The 19,336-nt window shown below is 53.9% G+C and overlaps 7 protein-coding genes across 7 annotated transcripts; 3 read left to right on the top strand and 4 right to left on the bottom strand.

The window, feature by feature from the left end:
* Nucleotides 1-214: 214 nt before the first annotated feature.
* Nucleotides 215-1,573, bottom strand: NCS54_00684100 (IFRD domain-containing protein; the record flags this gene model as incomplete). The annotated part of the gene is made up of 1 exon (XM_053152283.1): nucleotides 215-1,573. The coding sequence occupies one exon, from the start codon at nucleotides 1,571-1,573 to the stop codon at nucleotides 215-217; it is 1,359 nt and encodes a 452-aa protein (XP_053008258.1).
* A 3,416-nt stretch (nucleotides 1,574-4,989) lies between these two features.
* On the top strand, nucleotides 4,990-7,489 carry NCS54_00684000 (FHA domain-containing protein; the record flags this gene model as incomplete). Its single annotated transcript, XM_053152282.1, has 4 exons — nucleotides 4,990-5,017; nucleotides 5,085-5,293; nucleotides 5,349-5,533; nucleotides 5,584-7,489. 4 exons carry the CDS (start codon nucleotides 4,990-4,992, stop codon nucleotides 7,487-7,489), a joined length of 2,328 nt encoding a protein of 775 aa, XP_053008257.1.
* Nucleotides 7,490-8,079: 590 nt separating this feature from the next.
* On the bottom strand, nucleotides 8,080-10,360 carry NCS54_00683900 (Hypothetical protein; the record flags this gene model as incomplete). Its single annotated transcript, XM_053152281.1, has 2 exons — nucleotides 8,080-10,131; nucleotides 10,178-10,360. 2 exons carry the CDS (start codon nucleotides 10,358-10,360, stop codon nucleotides 8,080-8,082), a joined length of 2,235 nt encoding a protein of 744 aa, XP_053008256.1.
* Nucleotides 10,361-11,411: 1,051 nt separating this feature from the next.
* Nucleotides 11,412-12,740, bottom strand: NCS54_00683800 (Hypothetical protein; the record flags this gene model as incomplete). Its single annotated transcript, XM_053152280.1, has 3 exons — nucleotides 11,412-11,543; nucleotides 11,773-11,787; nucleotides 11,847-12,740. 3 exons carry the CDS (start codon nucleotides 12,738-12,740, stop codon nucleotides 11,412-11,414), a joined length of 1,041 nt encoding a protein of 346 aa, XP_053008255.1.
* A 2,231-nt stretch (nucleotides 12,741-14,971) lies between these two features.
* NCS54_00683700 (Hypothetical protein) lies at nucleotides 14,972-15,895 on the top strand (the record flags this gene model as incomplete). Its single annotated transcript, XM_053152279.1, has 1 exon — nucleotides 14,972-15,895. One exon carries the CDS (start codon nucleotides 14,972-14,974, stop codon nucleotides 15,893-15,895), a length of 924 nt encoding a protein of 307 aa, XP_053008254.1.
* Nucleotides 15,896-16,146: 251 nt separating this feature from the next.
* NCS54_00683600 (Hypothetical protein) lies at nucleotides 16,147-17,373 on the bottom strand (the record flags this gene model as incomplete). Its single annotated transcript, XM_053152278.1, has 1 exon — nucleotides 16,147-17,373. One exon carries the CDS (start codon nucleotides 17,371-17,373, stop codon nucleotides 16,147-16,149), a length of 1,227 nt encoding a protein of 408 aa, XP_053008253.1.
* Nucleotides 17,374-18,282: 909 nt separating this feature from the next.
* Nucleotides 18,283-19,336, top strand: NCS54_00683500 (Hypothetical protein; the record flags this gene model as incomplete). Its single annotated transcript, XM_053152277.1, has 5 exons — nucleotides 18,283-18,289; nucleotides 18,358-18,417; nucleotides 18,527-18,621; nucleotides 18,678-18,890; nucleotides 18,950-19,336. 5 exons carry the CDS (start codon nucleotides 18,283-18,285, stop codon nucleotides 19,334-19,336), a joined length of 762 nt encoding a protein of 253 aa, XP_053008252.1.

Genomic DNA, 19,336 nt, shown 5'->3' with positions numbered 1-19,336 from the left:
AAAGAAGACTGTTTGAACTAAATAATGCCTATAAAACATATATTGGATGTTCCAAGTCTATGGTCTCTAGGACACACAGTTTTGGGAAACCGACAGAATTGTGGCTACGAGATGATTCGTAGTCATTTGCTTCACAACGAGACTGATTCTCGCTTCAAATGCCCAACAAGAACGCCAACGAAAAAAACCCAATAATACGCCATCCATTCTGAATTTATCTCTTCGCGGGCTTCTTAGCCACGGGACCTTGGTCGCTAAAGTCAGCGTCACTGAGACACTCTGAAACGACAGGGTTCTCAAAGATGTGCTTCTGCAGATGCCCACCAAAGATGAGCTTCATCATGTTGATTCGAGAGGAGAGCGACCACGAGTCGATCACGGCAACATAATTGCCGAGGCGGAGCTTGTGGCGGTATCCAAACTCGACAACACCATCCTCGTTGGTCTTGTTGGTAGGTCTCTTGTCACTCTTCTGGGGCGCATATCCAGCGGATGAGTATCCGGGACCAACTCCCTTCTCAAGAGATGTGATAGCGCTAATGAGGCTGTCGCGAAGGTCACGACGGTCCTTCTTGGAAACAGATTTGGAGCTCTGCTTGGCGAGCTCTGACATGCGACCAGTAAGCTTCTCGGGGTTGACGGGCAACTCCCAGGTCTCTCCAGTTTCCTCTTCGTGGTTTCGCGCCGCTTCAAAGATGAGAGCGATGCATGCTGCGGCGTTGGATTGGACTCCAACGTCGACGCTGTCTAGCTGGTCATAGAATCCGTCCAGGGCCATCAGCGCCGCGTAGGAAAAGTCATCAACATGACTGGCCACAAAGCCCCACCCCTGCAGGGCTGCTGCGACAATGAAGCCGTTGTCATAAGCATCAATGTGTTCACCATCGGACTCGATGATGGTGTTCAGATAATCAAGTAAATCCAAGGCTTCATTCTCGCCACCACCACCGTAGAGCGCTGTAAAGCACAGAGCGTAGATGCCATATGCCTTGCATTCCTCGTCGTCATCGTCGGCCACAATCTGCTTGAGGGTCGCTTCGGCATGCTCGTAAACGTCGGCGTCTTCGGTAGTGCTCAGGGTCAGGATGTAGGACTGCAAGTTAAGCAGGCGCTCCCTGGCTTCCAGACCACGGTTGGCGCCTCGAAGGAAAAGCTCGGCGAGGGCATTGGCCGATTCGTCAAGCCACTCGTGCGTGGATGGGCCGTAGCGAGTTCGGAGAACCTTGATGTACAATTCCAATAGCTGGATTCGGGTGTCGCTGTTGTTGTGTTTGCGATCCTGAAGCTCCTCGATGAGCTGCTTGGCGTCAAAGGTGCTGGTACCATCCTCGTTGGTTTCGACTAGAGAGCTTCCGGAATGCGTGCTAACAGTGTCGTCAAAGTCGTAGTCGTCCTCGCTCAGGTCGGAGGCGGCCCTGCTCGGGGCTGTGGAATGCGCGGGTGACGTCAGAAGTGAGGCGAAGGGGGAGCTTCGAGGGGTCTGGCTAGCAGAAGCGCGACCAGACTTGATGGCTTTTTTGGAGACGGTCTTGCCGTCACCCTTGAGGGCCTTGACTCGGGCGTGGTTCATCATTTTGTCGGTGGTTGCTTGGCAAATCGATTAATTAGTGCTCGAGGAGTGGGTTCGCTGGGATGGTCCGTGGACGAGTCTGTTAAGTGGTGTTCGAGAGTTGTGTAATGTATATGCCGACGAGGAAAACTTGCAAAGGGCGTAGCCAGAGTATAAGCAAGTTTAGTAGCGATTCAGCAAGTCGAAAGCTGTGCGGCAAGTGATCCTCGTCGTGAGAGAGTCTGACAGGCTCTGTCACTTGGGTATGGCTTTCGGTCTGGGTCGACTGAGATGGGAACAATAGACGGGGGCTTGGACAACTTTATAAGCGTAGCGAGGCATAAAGTCCATGAGGGTGATTCGATCAGAGTTTCGGGGATAGGTGTTAACGAAGAGGCGCACCTTGTGTGGGTTGAAAAGAGAGAGAGAGAGCAGAGGAACAAGACTGGAAGCGCACAGCGATGAATATTTCTTAAATCAAGGAGAACTGGGTTGTGGCGTGGCGGAGGAACGTGAGCTGGTGTGGCGACCCTGGCCTGGTCCGGGAAGGGGGGCCTGGGTCAGGGCCCGGACCATCAGCCAGTCAAGATCAGCCGCTGAGAAATGTCAGGGCTCCAGTGGCGAACCCCGGCGAAGCTGTCTGTCCACGTCTGGTTGTCATGCAGCACTGGATGCAATCATGCACGACAGTTAAGAGCTTGGTAATGCGTCTAGATAAGCGTACCTGGAGCTTTCTAGATTCCCTTAGATCTCGGGTGATGACTCCCAAGCTGCTTGTGAGATCTTTTGCCAGTGCTTCTCCTGCTCAAGGCTTCTCAAGCCGTTGTTCCTGGGCTTGACCTTGGCCCCATCATGACAACATCCAACGCCTGTCCCCAGAAAAAGAGTTAGGGAACCGCTAGAGACATCCGGCAGCCCCCCGCTGTTTCGTCCCACTCGCCCGCTGCTCCACTCGTTAGCAAGTGCCTCCCATCAACAACCCTTGTCTTGGACAGCGTCATCGATCATCACTTTACGCGACTGGATCCCTGGCTGACAGATTTGTGCGCGTCTGCTACCTACCGAATTCCCCTTGTCGCTTATGAATATCCTGCGATGTTTTGCGGGCTTGTCCGGGCGAGAAGGAAACTGACGATGAAGGCGGTGGTGTGACTGCGGGCCGCTAATTGTTGGCAAAAGACCACCTGAACAGCAGAAGCAAGCCCCGGGAGGAATAGGGTTCTAGGCCGTTGTCACGACCAGCCGAGATGGGTTTCTGCTCTGATTCAGGGCGGAAAAGCCGACGAAAAAGCACGGGACGATGAGACAGAAAATTGCGCCCTCTTGGCCAGTCGATGAGCTCGTGTCTGTTCTCGGGCTGTCTTGTTGGGTCATCAGGCAGCGTTGCTCCGCTGGCTCGTCAGCCGACATGTGACAAGCTTTCTCTGGAAGTGAGCTGAAGTCGCTTGCTTTCGGGCCTGAATGAGTTGGCATCCGTGGAGGAAATCGGGGCGTGTAGCTTTTCAATAGGCGACCGACAAGAAATGCCACAGGAAACAGGGGATAGGGAAGCAAGGGGCTTGCGATTCATGTTGGTTGTGCCTTGTGAAACTGGTCATAGAACGGCTCGAGCACGTAGGCTTCAATCCGGAGGCCGCATCGAGTTGTCTGTTCAGGGGCCAGGGTTTGCCGTGAACCATATTCATTGATTGCGGCTTTATGCCGTGTGTGAAAGCATGTCGTTTTGCACGGTCATGCTCGCTTCACTCAACTCAACGCAAGGGAGCCTCACTGCCTGAACTATTGCAGCCTCTCCTCTCAAATTACGCAAATAAGCGGGCGAAACGTGGTAGCCGCGGGTGCCTTGGTCCTGGCGATGCCTATTGCGATTATTGCGAACCATATCCCCTCTCGGAGCCTGATTCACTGACCAGTGGTCGAGATGGATATGTGTTGTGGTGGCGCGGCGGGGGAGGGAGTCCACTTCAGATAGCAAGCGAGCATCAGGTGCTCATCATCTACAGTAGCATTATTGATGAGATGGCTCCAAAGCGACCTGCCATGCCGCATTTATGTTAGCTTGAAATCCGTAGCCTACCTACAGATACCACCCATCCTCCTCGGTGATCCATTTGCATACTGTGCTGTATCTCTGTCCTAGACATCCATGGCCTGTTTGCTTCGTTACCGTCGGTCCGACCCTCGCATCAAGGCGATCATGTCAGTCAGCTCTGGTTGCTCGCCGAGCTAAAATGCAAAGGCCCGCTTACTTGAGCCGAGTCCTGTGCTTTGTACTCGAAGTTTGTAGTTTGGGAAGCCTCGTACCCTGTGTATCCATCCAGGTAGATTGCAATTCAAGGCCGAGTGAGAGAATCATCCATCTCCTGGTCCGTCTAAATCGAGGCTGTCTCGGCAGTCCGTGCTGCCATGTACAGTGCGCCCCATGCACACGCCCACTCACCAGGCTAATAGGCTTAGCTGCTGAGACCCTGAAACCACTTAAAGTATGAACTCCCTGCCCTGAGAAGCTCCCAACATTCGGGCTCTTGAACGACGGGGCTTCTTTGTTTAAGCCTCTCAAAGAAAAGGCGGCATGAACTCTCTTCTTGCAGAGTCATAATTCTAAGAATAATTTCTCCGCGCACTGAATGCCAGCTTACCCGGTCCTAGGAGCTGTAGCACTTTCAAGGCATCCAGGTGCTCCGAGCCAGGGACATGGGTAGGTAGTCTCCGTGTGAAGGGAGCTCCCAAGTAGGCTGTTTACACTGTACCATACCAGTCGCATCTCAGAGAATGTATGATGTCAAGCAATAGCAGTCACTGCTTGCACAGGCTTGTGGCAAAAACGTATAGCTATTGTATGTTAAAGATCTACCAAGGCCAATTTATCATGATAAAATGTTATTACTTTCCATGGGCCAAAAGCAGGACGTCGTTCCAGCATCCCTCGACAAACCGTGTGCCACACTGTGCGCAATCACCCCTCCACCCAACTACCTCCCCCGCCGAGCTCCGATAAGCCGCTTATCGCTGCCTGCGGGACCTCCCTCAGTCACCTGTCTGCCTTCTGCCTGATACCGCAGCACCTCTGCCCCACCTCGATCGGATTCACCTTCGACCCTTCTCAGCACCTCACAAGTCACCTATCCGCTCGCCCTCTCTTACTCTTGCATTCATCTTCACTGTGCTTTCTCTTCTCATCTTCTCTTCATTCTCTCCATCTTCATCTCCGTGGCCTCTTCTTCTTTCTTTGCGCATGGTTTCGGCTTCATCCTCCAGCCTACTCTGCCTCACCTGCCCCATCCTCGGCCCCGCTGACGTCGTTTACTGTACGCCTCAGCGGGAGACGCCTGCACTGCACTGCACTGCGCCGCGCCGAGATACACCCCTCACCACTTTGATAAATCAACCACGTCTTGACTTCTTGTTCAAGGCTGCCTCGCACGCCGAACTTGGTCAAAATGGCAGTGCCTCAGTATCGCGACGAAGGTATGATGAAACTCCAAAATCTAACCCCAATATCCTCCAGTGTCGGCCAGCTCCTAACCCTTGCCAGTGCTGGTCACGCTCGAGAGCATCGACCCCCCATCCGACTTCGCCTTTCCTGATCGCCGCTTCTTCCTTACCAAAGAGAAGCCTACCATTGCGATCGGGCGTACGAGCAAGCGAAACTCGTCCTTTGAGGCTGCGAAGAATAATGCATGGTTCGACTCGGCTGTCATGTCCCGCACGCATGCTGAACTCAAGCTTGACGTCGACAAGCAGGTAAGCTTTTCTTTTAAACTTTGTGGTTTCCTATGCTGATGTGGCCTTTCAACAGAAGGTGTACATAAAGGACAACGGATCTCTCCATGGCACCTTCAAGAACGAGCAGCGACTGCTTCGAGGCTCCTACTCAGTCTTGGCCACCGGCGACATGGTAAAGTTTGGAATCCCTATTGAGAGAGGCATGGAACGATATCCTCCCTGTACGATGAAGGCCCGACTAGAATTCGGCACCGTCGAGTAAGCTTTGCCCCTTCCCATTTACTCCGAAAAGCTAACCATCGCCTCAGCCCTGAGGATCGACCCAAGGTTTTCAGTGTTCCCGATGACACTGACGTGGAATATTCGGACAGCGAGAAAGACGAACAAGTCCGCGAGAGCTACGAGGTCCTGCGCACCATGAAGATTTTCCCCGCCGCATTTCCTGCATCGTCTCCCAGCGAGTCCCCAATCGATCTGACGACCAAGGATCAATATCCCCTGTCCAACGTGAGGGATGAGGTGGATCACCAGGCTTTGTTTTCTCCCAGCACAAAGCCTGATTCAGATACGACGAGAACTCAGGCTCGCGTATCTGTTCCTATCCCGATGGAGGATTCTGAATATGATGCTCCTCACTCGCCCCGTGACCCCTGGCCATTCTCAAACGTCGACAATATCAACCTGACACAGTCGACGGATATGGACACGGAGAGTTTGCCTGGAACCGAATCTGATGACGAGAGCGTTGGATTCTCCCCTGTGTCTGCCATCATGCAAGACGAAGATGAAGATTCGGATGATATGAGCGAGCGAGACTTTGAGGAGCGTGATGAGTTTGAGGAGGATGAGTGTATGGACCACCAAGAATTCGATACTCTGGCCAGTATTGACTTGTTTTTAGACAACTGCGAAGACCCTCTGGACGAGTCGGATGAGCCGGAGGACCAGGAGGACCCAGAGGACGCCGGCCATATATGGGAGTTTTCGCAAGTCGGGAGTCGCGTAACTGTGCCTTCCTCACTCCCCAGCTTTGCCAAGGAGATTCAGGCCACGCCCATTGGAGCCCCGGCACCGGAACAATCTCAATCAGTCAACCGTGGAACAGCCAACCCTCAGATGGATTATCTCTTGAACCCCTTCCCCGTCGCCGTTCTGCCACGGAACCTGGTTGTGCACCCAAGGCTGCCTTCCATCTCGGAAACTATTCCCCAACAGCCATTGTTCTCCCGTCCTTACCAGGAGGGGCTGTCGGGAGCCGAGATCCTGGGCTTGAAGACAGGAAAGCACGAATTCTTCGCTGCTCGCGAAGCAAACAAGGCCGACTCGTTGTCCATGGCAAGTAGCTCGCAGCTACCTCAGCCCCGTTTCCACACACCACTGCCAGTCCCCCAGAGTCCTTCTCTCTCCAGCCCAGATTCCCGGAGGCCTCCCCGCAAGCATGCTCTAGAAGAGGGTTTGCATCCAGTTCCGTCTTTCTCCAAGCGGAAGAAGGAAACGCACAACAACGACACGAGCGAAGGACTCCAGCTGGTTGATTCTGACCTAGCAAAGTCTGGTGCCGAGTTCCTCAACACGCCCCCTCAGGAGCCCGAGGTGCCTTCTTCCGCAGAAGAGCCCGCCCTGGATGCATCATCAGCCTATGAGTACGCTCTCAGCAAGAAGGACAATGATGGTGCTGCTGATGGTGCTGTTGATAGCGCCGATGCTGTCGTTACGGATGCCACTGCCGCTACTGTTGATGCCACGGATGATGTCGATGGTGGTCTTGATGCTAATACTGCGGACAAGAGGGAAGAGAAGCCCTTGGAGTTGACTCAGGGCGGCAGTGAGAAAACCGACGAGAAGGCCGTGCCCTCCAGCGATATCGCTGAAGAACCAGCTCACAACATTGAGCATACTGAGTCCAAGCTACCCGAGGCGTCACACGACTTGCCAGAGACTCCTCGATCTTCGAAGAGAAAGGCCGAAGACATTTCTCAGCTTACACCGGAGGAAGAGAAGCACGCCGAAGTGCTTCCCCGGCCCGACCGATCGCACTATGCCCGTCTTCGGTTCAGACGCCGTGCCAACAACACGGCTCGCTCTGCAGTTTCTGCGCCAGCGGCCGCCCCTCCGAGCAAACGTCTTCGCCGTGTCGCCGAGGTGGTCGGTTACGCAGCACTGGGCGGCGTCGCTGTCATGTCTGCTCTCATTGCCACGGCCCCCACGCTGTAGAAGGAAGAGGGATGGTTCTACTCACTGACTGGTATTGGAGTTAAGGGAGAATTGGGGCTTTGACGGATGGATCTTTATGCTACTACTGGCTTTTGATGTGAACATGAGGACTATGCAAAGCTGGAAGGGAAGGGACAAGCTATCTTTTACAAATGCGCCAGTTCTGAGCTCAGACAGACGGAGAACAGGCGCGGAGGATGATTTTCTTGTCAAGTGTTATTAGGAATTGATGATTACGTACCCATTGAAGCTCAACGTGACGCCAGTTCAAAACTAATCACATAAACAACTCTCAGTTTCTGGGGGCAGGGGAGGCATATAGACAGGTGTTGTATTGCCAAGAAACTAGCTGAGTATCTCAATATCTAGATATACAAACTTCCGTCCCGTATCATGTCATTGTCTCATGCATTAGAGAACTACATATTTGACTGGCCCCTTATCGATGAGCCCACGCAATCCCCCTTTTACACCAAACGCCAGACCAATGTTTCGTTTCGCTCCAAGCTTTCCCAAGGATATCCCAGGCATACACACTCGTAGCATCGTCGTCATCAACACATGAAAACCCTTTTTTTTCTCGTTTCCCATCACTGTTGCACCTTTCCTGTGATCAAGCTCTCTAGCTCCCACGGGCTTAGTGTACTCCTCCGCCGCGAGGCCGTCTTGCTTGTTCGTCGTTCACGCCGTCTCTTTTCAGGCTTGAGTTGATGCTCCTCTGCTGGTGGCGTGGGATCCCTCTTGACGGGATCCACATCCTCGAGCCCGTTTCTCTGAGAGTCTTGCTCTTGTGTTGTCTGCTCTGGCTCTGGCTGTGACCTGGTGATGGTGGGCTTCTTGACGCCGCGGGTACCACGAGCAGCACGGAGCTTAGCCCGTACTCGGGCAGCATCGGCCTCGCGCTCGGAAGCAGCCAGCTTGGCAGCAATGGTGGCCATTGTGAGCGGGCTCTGTTGAGGGGCCGGGTCGATGTTTCGAGGCAATGGGAGGCGCGAGGCGGTGCGACGTGGGGAGCGGTTGGGAGATGGCGGCGCAGTCCCTGACCGAGAGTCGGGTCGATCTACGCTGCGTCGAGGGCTGTCTCGGTGAGGCGTGGAAGCCCTCTCGCTTCGCCGAGGACTCTGTTGCTGAGGAGTAGATGCTCTGTCGCTGCGGCGAGGGGTTTGTTGCTGGGGCGTAGACGCTCTATCACTGCGTCGGGGACTTCCTCGGCGAGGAGTAGATGTCCTTGTCTCGCTCATCTGAGGCGCAGGCTCAGGGGACTTGACCAGGAGGACTTCTTCGAGAGATGAAGCGGAGGAGACACGGTCCAGAGCGTCCCGGTTGGCTCGGATTGGTAGAGGATCAGCCAATCCGGCCATCTCCCAGGTATCCTCCTCAACAATGGTGGTATAGTCACCATGCTTCTTGGGATGTCTGTTGAGTCGCGCAGAGCCACGGTTGCCCGCTGATGAGGAATCTCGTAGAGGCGTCATCTGAGGAGGTTCTGGTAGAGGTGAAGAAGAGTTGGGCTCATGTTGCATGAAGGGCACCCCTGTTGACTGCTGAAGGATCTGGACGTTGGGCTCCTCCACATCGTACTCTTCCACGGGTACATGGTCGTCAAAATCGGATTCGGGGTCGCTCCCGTGGTCGTCGTGGTCATACTCGTCGATGGTCTGCATATGGGGAGAGCGGTGCGCCGATGGACACGGCGAGTTCATGACATCCACATCGTCCTCGGGCTCCTCAGCCACAGCCGAGAGTCTCAGTCCAACTGCCTGTCTTGTCTCTGCCACGTCTCTAACGCGCACAGGGCTGAGTCGCAGTCCCATCTGGAGCTCCTCCTCGCAGATAGGTCTGCCGTTGGCTGCCATTCGCTTGCGCCAGCCGTCAATGAGGTGGACGGCCTCTGTCCAGCGGCTCTCCATCTTGACCCAGCCATCCTTGAGACGGCTGATTTCCTCCTCACGGACCATGACCTCCTCGATGGGCACAAAGGACGGGTTGGTGAGAATCGTCCGCATGTGGTCCAGCACAGAGTCCAGCTCTGCGGCCATGTCCTCCCAGCCCTTTTGCTTAACAACGAGGCCATCCTCATTCTCGCTGCTCCACCCGCTCATGTTGCGTAGCTGCTTCATCGTCCTCCTCATTATGGTCAAGATGGCCTCGTTCTCCTCGCTAAGGTTCTGGGCCAGCTTGGCCAGGAAACAGTTTGTTTCGTTGCGCAGATCATAGTCATCCGATTGTGTGCTTCCTCCTCGTGCTGGGGACGGCTTTTGCTCGCCAACATCCCCTGTGACTATAATCGAGGTCACGGCAGGGTTTCCTCTCGCTCCTCGAGCGCGACCAGCTTCGCCGAGCTGCTTCTTGAGGGTATCAATCTGTCGATCGCGACGACGCACATCGGTTGCGCAAGCAGCGCGCGCCTGGGCGACCAATCCCTTTGTGCGGGCAACCTCTTCTTTCAAGCCGCGGATAGCAGCATCAGCCGACTTCATCTGCGATTTGAGGGAAGCCTCGGACGCCTCGGCGATGTCGAGCTTCCTCTTGGCCTCGGTGTGCTTCTCTGCTAGGCGCGCAATGTCGTTTGTGTGCTTGAGGTTGTCGGCGCGGAGGGTTCGCATGGTTGCAGAGAGCGATTCGCGATGCTCGGCGTCGCGCTGAGCTAGTCAGTAGACGTTCAGCAGAGGAGACGGGGTTACATACATCGCGCCGTAGAATCAAGTCGTTGAGGACGCTCACGATGCGTCCCATTGTCGCGGCAGCTTCATCATCAAACATTGCCGGACTGGCAAAATCAATGCTCTGGCCATCGCGAAGGAGTCCTCTCGAGAGGAGCTGATTGTTGATGTACAGCGATGCTGTACGAAGGTTGTCGGTGTCGATCATGCTTAGGGAAGAGTCTGAAGCAGTGTCGGGGCGTCGATACTCATGTCCCTGATCTAACTTCGATGTGACCTTTCTTTTGAGAAACTGTCCAACGATCGGGAATGAATGCGCATATAGCAGAAAAAGCAGAAGCTCCTGGTCGCCTTTGTTTGGGTTGGTTGCTATGTGGGGTTGCAAAGTAAACAAATGGAGTGGCCAAGCCATTGAAGAACAAAGGAAGTGGACGGATGACTAAGGCAGGGGTCGCATCAAGGCCCCAGCTCCCAAGGTCCAGGCCACGCCTCTACCAGGGTCCTCTTTGGCGGGACAAGCCTCGACAGTTGGCACTGCAGGATGAACATGATGCTCTATTTGCTCCCCTCGAGCCGCATGCCCTTGGAACTGGAGTATGGGGTCTTGCCCGCGGGCCGTCGCCTGGGTCGACAGGTCCACTCGTCCGACTAGAGCGCCATGTTGGGCAACAAGACCGTCGGTCAGATCACAGCGTTTCTACGGCAGAGACTGGGCCATATGCAGCAGACACAGCTATTACGTGCGTCTATGGGCGAGCGGAGGGGTCAATGGGTCGAGGCGGTCAAGACAACAAACATTTTTTGCTGCAGGGGACCCGTCCATCATGACGTTGTCCTCACATAAAGGCCTTGACTTGAGACGGCCAAAAGACACGACAACAGAGACACGAAGCAATCCAGAAAAAGAATTGGTACAAGTGGTCAATGCAGGGGCTTATATTGACGTCTACACACCATTCCAGCTGTCAATGCCCGATCAATCGTCGGATCCAATCGAAGCTTCCCCCTCACTTGTCATCGTGATGGGTCCACACGAGCCTCAAGGCTAACACCCGAGCTGCCGGAACGGCTCAACGGCCTCAAGGGTTACCCTGATAACCGTTTCTCCCCACCTAGGGCTGCTGGGGCTCCTGGGGCTCTTGGACCCCTATGTAGCATTGGAATCCCCTCATGTGGGCCGTCGTGAGGATTCTTCTCGGTTGTTGAGGAGAAGCCTGGCAAAGGAGTTCGTCTCTGCCTCCATCCGTAGTGGAGGCATCTCAGTCAAAAATTTTGCCTCTCCACAGCGCGGCTCTCGCCTTGCAGATGGAACCAAGTCGTCGTCCAGAGGACATATGCAGCTCACCAGGCAACTTGACCTGAGCATCGGTACCGACCAAGCCGGTTTTCTGCTGTGCCCCCCAGTTAGCTCCTATCAGGGTAGAAAAGCCGGCACTAAAGCGAAGAAAAGCGAAAAGATTTCAGACAAGTTGAGAAGATTAAAATATCGCGGTTTTTTTCGGCATCCAGAGGGGAGCTCGAGTTGCCTCAAACTTCCCTCATGCTTCGATGGCCCCGCGACGTCATCATGAAAGATCAAAGGGCAAGTCAAAGGACAAGAAACACACCAGGCTGACTTACTTGATTCTCTCTCGACTCGATGGATTTCATGTTTCAGGCCGGAATTTCCCCCTCTTCTCCCTCATCGCATCTACCTTCTTCTTATCCTCCTGGAATCTCTTGAGCAGAGCCACCTGCTCAGCCTTCCGCCTTTCTCTCATCTGGAAGCGGTAGAAGTCCTTCATCTCTGACTTCTTCTTGCTGTCCTTCTCAATCATTCGCCTCTTGGCCTCCTCAGCCTCGTTGCGGCTAGCTGGAGCGGCTCGTCCGCCACGCGTCACTGTCACGAAGCCATCTTCGTCAGGCTCGTTGCGGAGGCGCTTGGCCAGCTCAGCCGCTTCCTTCTCCTTGCGGTTGAAGGTGTTGAAGAAGGCGTGCACAGCCTTCTGGGTGGCTGGCTTGTCGACACGAGAGAGCTGTAGATGGGAGGCAATCCATGAAGACCCGAGAGCCGGGACGTCGTCAGACACACCCTTACCCCATGATGGGTACTTCTTTGTCTTCTGAAGCTTTGCGATGGCCTTGAGCACCAATTGCACACTCTTGTCGTCGGCGAGAAGCACGATGGCTGTGCTACTACTTCGCTGAACTCGACGAGTCCAGATCTGTGGTAGCTGAGCCGCCTGCTCTTCACGGTCTTGCTCCTCTGCCTCGACTTCACCGCGCTTCCTCTTGCGCGCAAAGCCCGTGACCTTTATGGCTTGCGCGGGATCGATTGGGAGCGCCCTCCGGGTCTCGTCCTCGAAGGCGATGCTCTCAAAGCGCCCGGCGCCCACAAGCTCTGAAAAGACAGCGCGAAAGTGCGGTTCTGTGCTGTCCACGGGGATGTTCTTCAGGAACAGACTTCGCGAGTCGTTTGCCGTTGGGATCTTGGGCGCATTTCGTCGGACGCGAACCTCGTGGATGGCTGTTTCCGGATAGGATGGTGTCGCTGGGATCTTTATGGGGAGGACTGCGAATTGATCGCCAGTCTCTTCGATAGGGGCCATGTTGATTCACCCGTAGAGTCACTTATGAGGGTGAAGAAAGAGCGTGTCACGGTGATGAGAGTTGGCGTCGTGAAAGATTTAAGGCGAGCTAGAGGCATCACGAAAAAAAGTTCAGACCCACTTCAGTATGACGGTGCAATTTTCTGCGGCGCACTGTCCACTTGCACCTAGAATGTGATGCAATAATACCCTCTCAATCTTGTGTTGAATTACACATCTCATAGTGCTATTCCACTTTGTTCAAGCTTACAGACATCAAGCTATTCCAGGTCAAAGGCATTAGCTTATCCTCTTCTAAGGGTACTGATAGGAATCATCCCAAATTAGGATTACAAGAGTCAAATAGTGCGATGAGACGCTGATAGGTATTTGCCCAAGGTTAACCTCGAAGGCCTGTCAACTGAAGCTGTTCCCGTCCTGTTTACTCCACATCATCAAGTCCGCCATCCTGCTTGTGCATTTTCTCATCCCCTCCAGTGTTAGGAGCGGCCTGTGGTGCCTGAATTTCACCATGTACAGCCTCGTACCAACGGATCCAAGCCACCAAGCTCAAAACCATGCCCTCTAGTCTCTACACCTGATCGGCGAGAGATCTAGACTGAGCAGCACCCGACTGCAGTGCGGCGGTGTTCGATCGTATTCCTTGGAGTGTGTTGTTGGTAGTGGAGACTGCAGTCTCCAGGTCGCTCAATCGCTGTTTTGTTATCAGTATCTGGGAAGCCACATGTGAAGATGAGATAATACCAAGGTTGAGAGCAGTGGACTGGGCGTTGAATGACTTTGTTGGGCAGTTGGACTGAACGTGACCAAACTTGTGAAGTAGTGGCATTTCAGCTGGCTCAGGTCTCTCTTCTACTACACAAAAGGTTAGATACAACATGAGGGCAAGGCGAAAGGACATACATTGTTGGTGGCGGGGAGAGGGCATCCAAAACAGAACTCCAAAAAGAACCAAGAGGAACCAAAACAAAAGGAACCAAAAAGAACCAAAACACAAGGTACCACGAGCCAGAAGACAGCAAAGCCACAAATATCGAAAGGAAGAGATGTAGCGGGTCGGTTGGGAGGATGAGTTGGATGAAAGATGGTGGGGATGAAAGAGGAACAGAGGAGGGTAGGGACGAAGATAAGAGGAAAAGTTGTATGCCCCTAAGTCTTAGGATCCCAGGGCAAGACACAACCTTGCCCGCTCCTGGGTCCTAAGACTTACCTAAAACCAAGGTATCTAGGTTAGGACCGAGCCTCCCTCACTTTCCCAAGTAGCATCGATGACGAGAGCTGAGCCAATGGCCCACGCATCTATTAGCTGGCAACAGCGCCTTAAACCCTGCGACTGAAGAGAAGGAAGGGGATACTCTGATCGGACCAAGGATACACAACTGCGGCTAGCTAAAAGAAATGGCCCTCAAGAGGAGCAAGTTGACAGTTTTTCGAAGTGTCCACGACTAGGCTAGCGATAGGACTAGTTATCAAGGACGATATGCCGTACATAAACATGAGCCATGACGTGAGCCTCGTCGCCTCACTCGTCCACAGTCCGAGCTCGAAGGGGCTAGGTAGTGATGATGGCCGCTGCAGAGAGGAAGACGCAAGTGTAGATATCAAGGGTGACAACTGCGATGATGAATGTCTCTTAAGATCCATCCGAACTCAAGTAGACAGTGTCTTTTCAACGGCATCGACCTTTCGAACCAAAGTGGCATGGCTAGCGAGAGCATGTACTTGGTACACCAACTTGACTTTGACATCCGTCATACCTTTGAGGCCAACCTTGGACAAATGCCTATCAGCGTCTCCTCATTCAATTTGACTGTTGCAATCCTACTTTAGGGTCAAAAGACCAAATATTTAGGATAATTCCTATAGAGTATCTTTTAGCTCTCTATGTGATGGTTCAGTGAATATTGTGAATGTGCATCATACTGGATGCCTCATTTATTCACCCAGTTGCTGGGTAGGCTTTTCTTGAAGACAAGTACTAGTGTGAATAGATATAGCTTCGTATTGGGAGGCCTCGGCGTTGTTTGCCTTGGTGTGAGGCATCCAAGTGATGATGCAGGCGGGGTTGACCCCTCCCCCACCTTGTGTCACTCACAACCAAAGATATCAACTTCACTTATCGCCAACCTCATCTCAGCACCTACAAATCTATCAACAACACTTGCCTACTGCTTTCGCCAAATCCCCATTTCGACTTGTAACATCACGGCGTATATCAACAGACATTCACAATGGTAACTAAATCAACGCCTGGACTCTCGGCCGAGCAGCTTGATGCCTTCAACCGCGATGGGTATCTCATCCTCCCAGGAGCCCTCTCCAGCTCGACCGTCACCTCCCTCCTAGACGAAACTCATCGCCTCCTCGACTCCTTTTCTCTCGAGGACCACCCCTTGACCCGGTTCTCAACCGGCGAGAAGCGCGACCACGTCGGTGATGACTACTTCCTCACGTCTGGCGACAAGGTCCGCTTCTTCTTCGAAGAGGACGCCTTTGATGACGACGGCAAGCTCGTCAAACCCAAGGCCCGGGCCGTCAACAAGATCGGTCACTATCTGCACGCTCTGTCGCCGCCTTTTGCCCGTCTGCTTGACCACGACGCCGGTAGCGTCAGCCCGCCCGCTGTCGCCCGGAGCCTCGGCTTCAAGGATCCACGATGTCTCCAGAGCATGGTTATCTGCAAACAGCCCGAGATTGGTGGTGCCGTGCCTCCTCACCAGGACTCGACTTTCCTGTACACGAAGCCACCTTCGGCTGTGGGCTTTTGGTATGCTCTCGAGGACGCGACGCTTGAGAATGGATGTCTGAGCTTCCTACCTGGATCGCACCGCTGGGCGCCTGTCGAAAAGAGGTTGGTACGAAAGGCCGGTAATGTTGGTACCGAGATGGTGGACAATGACGGTCCGCGGTTCCCGGCAAAGGAAGGATATGGAGGTGCTGCGCCGGAATCCCAGGCCGAGTACGTTCCGGGAGAGGTCAAGGCTGGCGATCTGGTTCTTATTCATGGCAACTTGCTACACAAGAGTGAGAGGAATACCAGTCAGAAGGGGAGGATCATTTACACATTCCACATCATCGAGGGGCAAGAGAGGGACTATGACGAGAGGAACTGGCTCCAGCCGCCTGCAGAGGGCTTCACGAAACTGTACAGCTAGGTTCACTCATACAATAAATGCCAGGTGCGTCAATGCAAGCCCGTTATCAAAGTGCTCGTTGGAGCATCCATCTATGTTCCATCTTATCCAAAAGTAACTAAGCCACTACAAGCAGAGTGACAAACAGGTTCCGCGGGTATCTAACAGGGAACTGGTATCCAAACATAATTGTTACAGCCTGTCCAATCACACCACGCCGACACTCATCATCCCTCATTATCATGGCATGGTGTCCTGGTATCATCAACTCTTCACTCGTCGTCTGACGAGTCCTCGCTCGAGTCCTCCTCCTCCGAACTGGTGTCGTCTGAAGACGATGAAGAGTCGCTCGAGTCCTCTTCACCCGGACGTCGGTAAGGCCGAGCAGGACCCTCATTCTCCGACTCAGACTCGGGTGACGAGCCTCCACTGCTGCTGGTATCAGAGTCGCTGTCTGAATCAGAGTCAGAGTCAGATTCCGACTCAGAGCTGCTGGTATCGCTGTCGTCCATGTTGACACGCAACTTCCGCTTCCGCTTTCCAGTGCCGTCATTGAGCTTGACACGCTTATCAGCATCTGTAGTCGTCGTGGCGTTGTTGTCGCTAGCGGTGATAGTGTGAGAAGATGTCGTGCTGGTCTCGGTGTCATCGCTGTCGGACAGCTCCTCGAGGATCAGCTCAGCTCTCATGCGCTTGACAAGCCGCTGGATAATAATGGCGTCATCGTCTGAATCAGAGAGGTAGTCAACCTCTGTGAAGCCCTTCCTCTTGGTCCCTACGGGTTGGTTCTCCAAATACTTGGCAAGTACCGTCTCATATCGTTGCTGAGTGGCCTCGAGATCCTTGGTTCCCTCGGGGAAGGCCTTTGCCCCCTCGGACTGGTCCTGGTCCCTGATCTCCCGAGCAGTATCTCGCAGGCGCATCCTTCCGAAGCCCTTCAAGTCTTGGATGTAGTCGTAGAAGGCGTCGATGTCGGCGGCGGGGATTTTGTCGGCATCGAAAACGTGCTTGACGAGGTTGTTCTGGTGGATCTTGTTGAACTTCCAGCTATCACGAGCCGTCTTCCAGAGTCTCAGGTGCTCCAACGCAGGCTTGAGGTCCGTGGGAGCCTGGGGCTTTTCCTTCTTGGCGGGGCCTTTGCTCTTGGCCTTGCTCTGCTTGGGGGTCTTTGTCGGGGTGTTGAACTTGGAGGCGACGCCGGCGTTTGTGCTCCTGGAAGGTGTGTCGGCAAAGGTGACCGACTTCTGCCTCTTTAATTGTCCATTCCGGTCTGCCGTGGTCTCATGCTGGCGTGGTCGCTTAGCAACCTGGGAGGAATTGGAAGGCTGCGGGGCGTCGAGTTTTCTCTTTGTGGCCGAATGGGTGGTGCTTGGGTGCCCAAAGCTTTGGCTTTGGGTGCTTGCGGGCTCGGATGCAGCAGATGGCTGCTTGAGCTTGAGGCCCAGTCTCTTCCACGCTGGCACCTGCTGCGCTGGCGCGTTCCCTGTGGACGAAGACATTGTGTGTGGGAGATGGTGTTTCTGAGGAGCTAGGGAACGAACGGGAGCGAGAGGGGAGGAGGATGCAGCGTAGAGACCCAAGCTCTGACCCCGAAAGCCAGTCTTTTTTTTTCTCTGCTCTGCGCGTCCTGGACTGGACCTTTTCTCGCGGTTGCCGGGGTCTTGAATTTTTTCTTCTAGCTGCTGCTGAGCGGTGGACTTGTTGTTGACACAGGCCTATGGGAGCCAATAGCAGCGAAGCACGGGCAAGGAAACGGTTTGTACGAATTGTCAATGGTTGCAGGACCTCTAGCGCAAGTGCAAGGTCGATATGCAGAGTGTCGTGTTGTTGCGGGCCGGATTTCCTTGGATGTTTGTTGGCTGCAACTTTTTTCTCAATGGATCGGGAAGATATCGCGAGTGGAGCCGGATGGTCGCTGATAAGATAAGAGCTAGGACGACATAATTATAGAGGGGAGTTATATGTTGATGGCTTTCATTAGCTGGTTATACTGCCAGCCTTATGATGAAAATATTATAAAGTTAATAGATATCTGATATTAAAAATTGATGAAATGCACTTTTTTTTGAAGGTTGTGGAATGCTATATCCCGAGACATGGTGCTCACATATCAGAATGATGGTGGTCCCTTATTCTGTCACCTGCAATGTTCTGCCTGAGGCTTAAGTAATGTGACGAGGCATCAACTCAGCCTTCCCACTGAGCTTGCTTGCCTCGTGTGCTCTAGCCTCTAGGCAAGCTCCTGCTAACGCGTCGACTACCATCTCAACCAGCAACAGCTCCCCTCCACCACCACATCGTCAACCTCCACCTTGAATCTCCTCAGCCAGGACTTGTAGTGTTCTGCTTGAGCTTCGCAGTCTAATTTTGTCCGACACCTACATTCACAACCCATACAATCCTCCACAATGTCGGGTACGTCAGGCTATCACCTACCCGCAATCCATCCATCATGAGCTTCAGCTAACCTTCAATTATCACAGCCGGCGCATACGACCGACACATCACCATCTTTGCCGACAATGGTCGGTTGTACCAAGTTGGTATGCGAGCTCCCCATCGATCCCCGAGCAAGGCCAACCCCACGATGCTCCCTTGTTCGATGACGTTGACGAGCGCCTGTTCCCGAGACTGACATGATATCCTGAACAGAGTACGCCTTCAAGGCGATCACAGCAGCCAACATCATGTCTGTCGGTGTGAGAGGCAAGGACTGCGCCGTTGTCCTGTCCCAGAAGAAGGTCCCCGTATGTTGGAAATGTTCGAATGAGATGTCGAGATCAAAGACTGATGCAGGCAACAGGATAAGCTGATCGACCCTGCCTCCGTCTCCCACATCTTCCAGATCTCGCCCTCGGTCGGATGCGTGATTACAGGATCCATCGCAGATGCCCGAGCTTTTGCTCAAAGGGCCCAGGGCGAGGCGGCCGAGTTCCGATACAAGTACGGCTACGAGATGCCAGCTGATGCCCTGGCGAAGCGCTTGGCCAACATCAGCCAGGTCTACACTCAGCGAGTAAGCATGCTCTAGCGGTCAAAACAGAGTGGCCAATCATGTGCTGACATCATCCCCAGGCATACATGCGGCCCTACGGCGTCGCGACGACGCTGATTGCACTCGATTCGGAATATGGTCCCCAGTTGTTCAAGTGCGACCCTGCCGGATACTACATCGGCTACAAGGGCACCGCGGCGGGCCCGAAGCAGCAGGAAGCGCTGAACCACCTCGAGAAGAAGCTGCGCAACAAGGATCACGCTGAGGGTTCCTGGGAGGATGTGGTTGAGCTGGCCATTACGACGCTGAGCACCGTCCTGAGCATGGATTTCAAGAAGGGGGAGATTGAGATTGGTATCGTGGGCGGCCCGCGAGCCGACGGTGAGGAGGGAACCTACCCAGGGTTCAGAACCTTGACCGAGGAGGAGATTGACGACCGGTTACAAGCTATTGCCGAGAAGGACTGA

The sequence above is a fragment of the Fusarium falciforme genome, chromosome 5 (assembly GCF_026873545.1).
Source record: "Fusarium falciforme chromosome 5, complete sequence".
In the NCBI taxonomy this organism is placed as follows: domain Eukaryota; kingdom Fungi; phylum Ascomycota; class Sordariomycetes; order Hypocreales; family Nectriaceae; genus Fusarium; species Fusarium falciforme.
Note: the sequence above shows the minus strand (reverse complement) of the source record. Positions and strands in the feature narration are given on the sequence as shown.